Genomic DNA, 9,187 nt, shown 5'->3' with positions numbered 1-9,187 from the left:
GCAAAAAAATACCAATTACAAACTAGACACAAAAAAAATAATCTGAATAAGATTGTTACTTTAAAAGGAGATTCTTTTTCAACGGAAGAGCTGCTGTCCTTCTCTCCTTCTCACTTAGCGGTATGTTTAGTGTTATGTTGTCATAATGATGTATTTACACTTGTTTTATTTTTAACCTAAACTTTTAACCTAAATTTATTTTTAACCTCACACTGATTAAACCTACAAAATCTACATAGAATATCATAACATTTAAATATAATTTGGGACCTGGAATGAATTATTTGCATTTGCAATTATTTGCCACTGACATTCATTCTAACTTAATATCTCTTCAGTAGCTGCTAACAGTTTGTAAATGTCATCCCACTGGAATTTGTTTACATTTTCTATCACCCTGTCTGAACTTTCTTATCACCCTCCTTCAGCAAGAAACAAAAAGTATGAAAGTATTAAAATCCTAATTACTGAGACAGACACTATATTTAAAAAAAAAAAAAACACCGGCAAGTGGAACTATGCCGGTCCAAACCCAGCATCAGTATGGTAAAGCCACCCTCAAAACTCTTGCGTGTCCATAAAAACTTTCATCTGGAAAATATTTTTCACTCCAGTTGGGAGGAAAAACGCAGAGAAATCCCAAGGTCACTCTCCAACCCCTGCAGTGGAAAAGACATCAGAGAATAACCCAACTCTCAGACAATCAGGAAGGACAAACTGGAGGATAAATGAAAACTATCTAAGCTATGCAGCTATCCTGTTTACGCAAAGGTATAACAGATAATTATACAGGGATGAACTCTGTGGTCTGTTTTAGCTCTCAAGCTCCTCCTGCTAGGTCTTAGATGCACGTCAGTGTGGTCTTTCACAACTCAGACAACTGGAAAGTTAAAATCACAGCTTCCTCAAATTAGAAGGGTTTTATTGTTTGATGCTCACTCTCAAATTAAGAAGTTTGGATTCAGGCCCTTTGGAGCTGCTCTTCCTACATAAAGCTGACTTAAGAATTTACCGCAGGGCTCCTAATGTAAGAAAAATGAAGTAATTTTATGCTTGAAAGCAGGATTGAAAGACAAAACCTTTAGGTACAAATAAAAAACCCTCTCTGTAATGTACTGTTTAATACGACCATCTTTTTTAAATACAGTTACTAGTCCCATTTAAAATTTCAAGGGAAATTCCCATTTTGGCTTTCAAAGCCGTCACCCATTTTACATAGGTAGGTATAGGTGTAAATCCTATATTTAAGGAAAAAAGACAGACGAGTTATTGTGCGAAAATGTGCGAGTTATTATTATATGTCACGCATGATGTTGTTGGACTAACACCAAGGATGTTTTTTTTCTCAGACAATGTTATACATAAACACATGCCTTTTAAGGTTGTTAGAGAAGTCAGGCCTTTACACGTAAAGCAAAACTAAAATAAGTGCTGGAAGACAATGTGGCCTTTTCTTTGCAATTTGAAAGTTGCATATTTCCTATACTGGAAAACTGTTATAGTGTATATGAGCCAATAGAATGTGGCCTTCAATTTCCCTTGTGAGAGCTCAAGACAGTGGCTATCAAAAGATAAACTCTTGGCATGGATAGTATTTTTCTTTTCCTTTGGACTTATGGAGCTTTTTGTGACATTAAAGGACAATTTAAGACTCAGACATTAACACCTTCATCAGAGTTATAGATTTTCAAGCTGTGGAGCTTTATCAAGGTTTAAAGTGTTCCTGTTTAGTTTTGTGCAACAAGTTAAGAATGCTAAAATTTAGATGTGTGAGTCACATTGTAATGTAAATCACCTTCACATTCCACACTTATTATTTGTTAACCCTAAGGGCTCTATTTTTTGGACTGACAACTGACTGCACAGAGGTTAGACTCAATGTTGGTAATTGTGGAGGGGGGGGAATGCCCCGCTGTGGGAATGGTCACACCAGACTCCAATCCTGGCCAATCAAATCATCTTTTCGATCGCATCTCGTCACTAAAGATGACACGCCATCGCCACGCGTTATAAATAAACCGTCAACATTGCTGAATTGCTACTATCACAATATATAAAAGCCTTGTATGATTGGTTTGTGTATGAAAATTACTGATCAACCTAAGCCTGTCTGCTGTGACTGTTATGGCTTAAGGAAATAGCTTGAATGTGCTTCAGTGACATTGATAATGATCTAATCATGTCTACTGTATATTCTTTTCTACCCCCCTTCATCTAGCACATGCAGCATGTGACGTGGAACTGTGAGCTCTATTGTAAAGAGTTTATTTCAATCTGACAACCATAAGGCAATTGGACTCGTCCATATGGGCCTCCGACCAGAATGTTAATGCACTGTTGTTGGTCCATGACGGGGTTGCTATTAAAAGAGAATTTGATGAACACACAGAGATAATCATTGTGAGCATGAAAGTCTTTTTTTCTACGAATGCAAATCCCCTCATTTTCAGCTTCAGCACTGTCTGGCAATAGCGGCTACTTCTGGATGAGTTTCTGTTTGGGCCTGCTGGGCCCAACAGGCACTCGCAGTAGGGAACCAATCTAAAAAGCTGCTGAATGGCAGAGTCAGTGAAAAGAGACACTCTTACTCCCTGTTTTTGGTGAACAAAGCTTGGATGCATTTCGAGTTGGTTTCTGTCTGAATTCCATTCCACAGCTATCTTTTAACCAGAGAAAAACATAAATATATCTTTGGCTCCACTGGCAAGTGGCCTATCTCTCCCCTCACATGTGACCAAAAAAAGCTCTTCAAAGGTCAGTAGAAGGATTGATCATGCAGGCAAGTACAGCTTTATCACAGTGAAAGAAAAACATACATCATTATGACCTTATTAAAATGTATTTTTGTGTTTTATACATCTCCTCACAAATTAATGGTTTTGTGTTGGTTCACAAAAACAACAAAATTTTCCATGTAAGAAAGACAATTGATCTCACACAGTTCGGACTTCAGCCTGAGTCGGATCATTTTGAATCATACGTTGTTGTTGTTTTTTTTAAACTTTTGAGATTAGTAAACTAAATCCGCTATCAATTTAGGGCATTGGCTAATGTGAATGCTTTCTATTGTTTTATTTTCACTCTATTTTATATCTTAAACATCAGTTCTTCCAATAATATTTTTTTTCGTGACAGCTTAAGTGAAAGCGGCTACAGATATAAAACTTTTATTAACGTAATAAAGCCTTTGGTACCATTTGTTCAATCTGAAATTCTGATTCAAATGGACATGTATTCAACATGACGGGAATAAAAAGATTTATCAAACGGCAGAAATAATACATCTGCATTACATGGAACGCTATGAGATGCTCCAGAATAGAGCCTCTAGTGTTCAGGCCTGTCGAGCTGTTTAAGATTGATGGTACAATATCCCATAGATTTGTTTGGTGAATTCCTAAAGAAATTCCACATCTATGCAATAGGGTCAGCCAGTGAGTGGCACAAGATGGATTGTGGTGGCTGCTACATGGATCCTTTTGAGGCACTTCAGAAAAAAAGTATATCATCTCAATGAGGCTTCGCTTTCAGCAACAACTCAGTGCAATTGCAGTTTTCAAATTCTTGCTTGACAATATGATCGATATATGCAGTCTTCGTGTTGTTGTAGAAATTGAAGCTGATACGTTTGACTTTGTTCAGTGAAAATGACATGATTAAATTAATGATGGCTTGAAAGGGGCAAAGTCAGAACATGAGACATCAGTCTGATTTTCATATAGTATTTTATTGATGAAAACATTGTTAAATTTGGACCCGTTGGACACACAATATAACATCGCAAAAAGCAATTGAGAATATATATCCATACAAATCCAATCACAGATTTAAACATACGCAGTCTTTGATACATTTCTATATACAGAAAACCACTCGTAAAAAAAATACACATACAAGACAAGGATGGTTATCTTCGTTCATAATGAATATGTTTGAACTGATGCATACGGGACAATGCAGTAATCCACAATCTTTAACTGATAGGCACACTCATTACTGGACAGGCAGACTGGAGCTAGCAAGCTAGTCAGTTGGCAACACATCACTGAGTAAAAAAAGGTAATACAATGCCTGCACAATCCAAAGATTTATCATTAAAGACAATCACTGACAAGAAAGAAATGTAAAAAAATGACAGGATGACTGAATCGCTTGATTTATGGCTTGACTGCAATTCAAAAGTCACAACTGACTTTTTTAGTCATACCAAAAAAAGGCTGCAGCATGAGTGAATTGGCAACCCTGAAGCACGTATTCATATATGTACAAAGTTGTTTTATAATGCGGCAGAATGAAGAATTAGCGACACTGAATAAGCAGAGACACTTGTAACACCTTTCAACCCAAACATCTGTTATCATTTCCTGTTTTTTAACCAAAAAAAAAAAAAAATCTGAAGGTAAAAATAGCACAATGCTTTTGGTCTCCTGAATAAAAAAAGGAGGGGCAGCACTGTCATTAAGTTGTGATTCAGTTTGCACAGTGAAGCATGCTAGCCCTAGAGATAAACCCCATCACCAGCTGCACCCATTTCTCCAGACTGATTCTCTCCTGCCACATTTCCTTCTCCCTCAAGTTTTTCTTTCTTCCTTTTTTGCTGCCTTCTGAAACCACACATTATCTGTAGCTACACATTCATTTTCTCTACCCAAACCAATGCCTTTAATCAATGTACATGTTACCACAGTTGATCAGCAAGTTATTGGGCAGCGCTTTTTTTTTTTTTTGGAGCCTTCAAAAGAGTGTCTGCAGCAGCAGACTGAGCTGGAGACCTTGAGCAGCAGCTGAGGAATTCCCTGTCAGGGTGCTACAGCAAATAGTGTCTCATCATCTGAGGTGTCACGGTAAATATTCTTCAAGCAGTAGCTCTGTCTGACTCTCGGAACGCAGCCTTTGCTCTCTTTCCGACGTAGCACCGCCAAAGAGTCTGTTGTCATTGCTGTTTTAGGTTGAGAACTACACAAAACGCTATTTCATTGGTCATATGGAACCTGGAGCCATGACACAATGTTTTCCATTATATATACAGATGAGCAATGATTGTCCACTTTCTATTGATTACAAGGAAAATAATGTTAAAGACTAACAGAATTACTGCACTCCCTGATGGAATAGAATGGCATATGGCGGTATATGCTATTAAAGTGGCGATTGACCTCTGACCTGTGTGAACTCTGCACATGTAGTTTTTCCCCAGGTGAGCAAAGATCAGCCCTTTACTTCCAAAACACACAGATAACCTTCAGTTGAGGTTTTCCGATGATATTACTGCTACTCTTGCAAGTGCTCTCACTGACAACAATAACAGCATTCAAGTGTGATGTGTGAAAAATGATGATGCGGTTTAAGAATATACTCGCACATTGTCACACATTCTCAATCCTTCCTAGTACCGTTGTCTCATTTGCTGCACTAAAAAAAGCAAATTCAAACAATAAATGGGCTGCTCTTTCTTTTTTCTGCCCACTGAAAGGCACTTAAACACGTTCACATATACAAAAAGACAGATCTTTTACTTAATTCCCCATTTAAAAAATAGGGTTTTGATGTCAAAAACAATCTAAAATCTTTGGTCTGCAACAACCATATCTATACCAAATGCAAAAGAGATGCTAGTTGAATAATAAAAGTAATTCAAATAGCAGCTTTCCAGCTGAGAATAGAGCAGAATATCGTGTGCTCTATTTGAGTGCCCTGGAGATTCTTTTGACACCCCCTCCCCACACACACTGAGAGCAGAGGTGGTGGGGTGAGGTGTACTCCCCCCTTGAGCTCGGCTACAGTTACTTTCAACTAAAATTTTCAGATTTTGCTGCTCACTTCTTGACTGATTGACAGATCTGCCAATTGCATTTGCCAAAGTCTCACTTTTAATATATTATGAAGGCGGGGTTGGTATTTCAAGAAACGTGAGCTAATCACATCGACTGAAAATTGACTCTTTTGTTATCTATCATTCATACTCAATGTATGAACAAAAAAAAACGAGCTTTGATGCAAAACATAGAAGAAAAAAAAAAAAAAGACTCCCTTTGCTAACAGCCATCAAACACCGGGTTAAGTTTGTGGTGGAAACTGTGCTCCTGTTCAAACAAAGCTACCTCCTCCTCCTTCTTCTTCTACACTCTGGACTGGCTCAGTTACAGGGCAGCCAGGTGGAGTAGGCAGGCTGCTGGCAGGCAAACACGGGCTGTACCTGTGCTATGTAGTAGTTACTGAAGTTACCGTCTGCCACATAAGGAGCAGGTTGGTAGTAACAGGTGACGTTGGCCACATTGGGAATGACGTTCTGCTCAGCCAGAACACGCACTGCCAGCATGGCTATGAGCCCTAAGGTCTGTCTCCTCTCGTGTCCCATGAGGCACACCGTGCTCTCATTCACCACCCCGTGGAGCGTCATCAGGTAGTCGTACTTGCGGTCCTCCAGGCCCACAAAGTGGTTTTGAAGGTAGGACTCGAGCTTGCGTCGCTGCTCGCCGATGTCAGGGAAGTCAATGAAGAAGCGAGAGCACATGTAACGCTGTAGGGACTTCATCTCAGACTCTGATGCCGCCAGGAAACCCCTCACCAGCAGGTGACAGTACTTGAGCAGGCCGCCACCTCGGATCTCCTCCGGGTTCCGGGTGCAGATGACCTTGTGACGTAGATGATCCAGGGCCTCGCCAAAGTCACCATACACACTCTCCCCCATAATGGTAGGGTGGAAGGTTGCGGTCATAGCGTTCTCTGAGCACTCGTAGAAGAGCAGCAGTGAGTCCAGCTTGATCTGGAAGGAGTCCACACTGAACTCAAACTGTCGCCGAAGAGAGTCCACGAACTTCAGCTCCACATTCTTGCCCCGATTATTGGAGAGGGAGATGAGGCTCCAGCGGTCCGAGTCGTTACACACCTTCACCATCTTCTGCACGTAGGCTTCCTACAAGTGATAATACATAGCAAAGATATTTTAACAAACAAAGCCTGGAAGAATCCATTGTCAAATATTGAGCCAGTTATCCATGAATGTTTGTTGTCATTCAAGATCCTGTCCTAAACTTGAATATTACAAACAAAGATTGTGCTTGGATATGAAATCTACTGTAGCTGCAGGCTGAGCTCAAATTACCTTCCCAAGTGGTTTAACACAATCCTCTTAGACACCCTTTACTATCACCAAACTAATCTAATTGCACATTAAGTGTGAGCACAATGATCGTGAAACCAATTTGACACAAATGCAATTAAATGTCACCACACCAAATGTACAGTAATTTCAAATGGATTGTTTGTGTCGGCCTACCTTTAACGTCAAAGGGGTAATCCTCTCTTTATTCACACAGTCGGGTAAAAAGTCCAGGAGACAGTCCAGAACAATGTCCTTCACAATCTGGAAGTCCCGTTCACCTTTCATATCTGCGCAAAATATGAGATCGAGGTCCTTGAAACCCAGTCCGCTGTCTTCGTGCAGTATGTGGCTGGCCGCAGAGCCATTTAACCTAACGTCCCGGACGTGGATTTGCTTTTCCTCCATCCGGCTGCGCACCACTTTGACAATCTGTCGGGGCTGCATCTCCAGCGTGGGGAAGTTGCCCCGTCCGTGGATCGGGATGGTCTCCGTCAGAATCGCGTCCAGACGCTGCACTTGCTCCCAACTCAGAACACTGACGCTGTCGCTTTCTGTTTCAGAAAGACGGCTTTCGATAGAGCTACTATCGCTCTCGGACATGTTGATGCTGGGAAAGTCTCGAATTATTTGATTTAAAACCAAGTGTCAAAACTGAAGCAAATGTGTAATTACGCACCGATTTAGTTTCGGGTACTAACTTCAACGTCATGAAAAACGAATCTCAGCATGTCAAAAAAAAAAAAATCAATTTGAAGCGAAAGACAAAAATAAAAGGCAACAAAAAGGGTAGATAATGGCTACTTTACGCAACAAGTGGGTTTCAAAATCCCAGAGGCACTGCTGCAGACTTGTTGATTGCTCAGAGGAGAAAGCGCTCAGCTTGTCAAGAAGACAAACGTGTGGAAAGTGAAGCATCTAACTTTGTGCTTCACAAACGTTCACTCCAGTACTGCTGTGAAAGTGTCCGAGACGTGCACATCAGTCTCTGAAGGTGCTGCATGATCCAGGAGGTGGTTGCTTTTCCGGCTCCATCGCTCAAAGGCACGCCTATGATTTGATAAATTTGCATGAATAAGCGGATCCTCGATTCACACTTTGGCACAGTCCTCCCTCTGACAATCAACCTCTCGCAAGAAGAAGCTTTTGGGCGCCTTTACACTTTTTAATTTCTTCTCCCATTTCCAAGAAATGTTCCTCTTAAAAAGCTCCACGTGCGTGTATGAAGTCCAACTTGCTTTCCTCGGGTCTATTTAATGCCATATATTATTCCGCTGGTGGGGAAGTTAACTGTTACCTGCCCACTTTACATGCCTGGCTCCCTGACGGAGATCCAGGAGGCCCCACCCCCCCACAGTAAGTCTGCAGCACATCACAAACAATGACACACATAAAGAATCATTCAGGGCTAACAATGCATGCCTTTCTTTTCAAAATGATCACTCCATCCCCCTGAGATTACAGCCTTTCCCACCATTGCATTTGTTTCAACCAAAATGTGGGCAAACGTGGGTGAGGGGAAGAAAATAACATCAAATATATATAGTAGCTGTACATCAATCACAATGGGGTTGAAGGAAACACTGAACCCACAAATGTTGCCATGTCGCCTCCTATAGGCTGTGTTGTGTCCTAACACAAAACTGTACATGAATGCAGTCGAAGGGACTGTGATCCAATTGAATGATCCGGATGGACGGATGGGATGGATGGATAGATGGATGGATAGCGAAAGAGAAAGGGATGGATGGAGGGACGGATAGATTGTTGATATAAAGGGTCGTGAACCAGCTCTGTCAGTGCTGGGCAGCTCGATTTGGCAGCATAAAGCTCTGCGTCACTAACAGCCACTGAGATCTCTAAAGCCTGATTATCCCATTTACTTAACTTTGGTGCCATACAGAAGCTACCGTGTTACCCCTCACTAGGAGAACACTCACATCATCCTGTTAAGGTCTTTGTTAATGCTGAAATAAGGTATGTGGTTCAATTTTAGGTCTGAACTTTGTAGGATTCGCCCTTAGTAGGGTTAGCAGGCCCACTACCTACTACACTTTATAGTACATTTAACCATGATGTCACATG

The 9,187-nt window shown here is 40.8% G+C and overlaps 1 protein-coding gene across 1 annotated transcript; it reads right to left on the bottom strand.

Annotated features, from left to right (window-relative positions):
• Positions 1–3,706: 3,706 nt before the first annotated feature.
• Positions 3,707–8,390, bottom strand: tent5aa (terminal nucleotidyltransferase 5Aa). The gene is made up of 2 exons (XM_049730136.2): positions 7,280–8,390; positions 3,707–6,916 (listed from the first exon to the last, which is right to left on the bottom strand). Exons 1-2 carry the CDS (start codon positions 7,703–7,705, stop codon positions 6,137–6,139), a joined length of 1,206 nt encoding a protein of 401 aa, XP_049586093.1. The 5' UTR covers positions 7,706–8,390; the 3' UTR covers positions 3,707–6,136.
• Positions 8,391–9,187: the final 797 nt, after the last annotated feature.

This window comes from Syngnathus scovelli, chromosome 9, assembly GCF_024217435.2.
Source record: "Syngnathus scovelli strain Florida chromosome 9, RoL_Ssco_1.2, whole genome shotgun sequence".
NCBI lineage: Eukaryota > Metazoa > Chordata > Actinopteri > Syngnathiformes > Syngnathidae > Syngnathus > Syngnathus scovelli.
This window is presented reverse-complemented; position numbering and strand designations above follow the sequence as displayed.

Bases quoted from the DNA above. Each gene is read 5' to 3' on its own strand.
- tent5aa (XM_049730136.2), bottom strand. From the start codon at position 7,705: ATGTCCGAGAGCGATAGTAGCTCTATCGAAAGCCGTCTTTCTGAAACA. The intron at 6,917-7,279 runs GTAGGCCGACAC...TATCACTTGTAG, and splicing joins TTACCCCTTTGACGTTAAAG to GAAGCCTACGTGCAGAAGAT.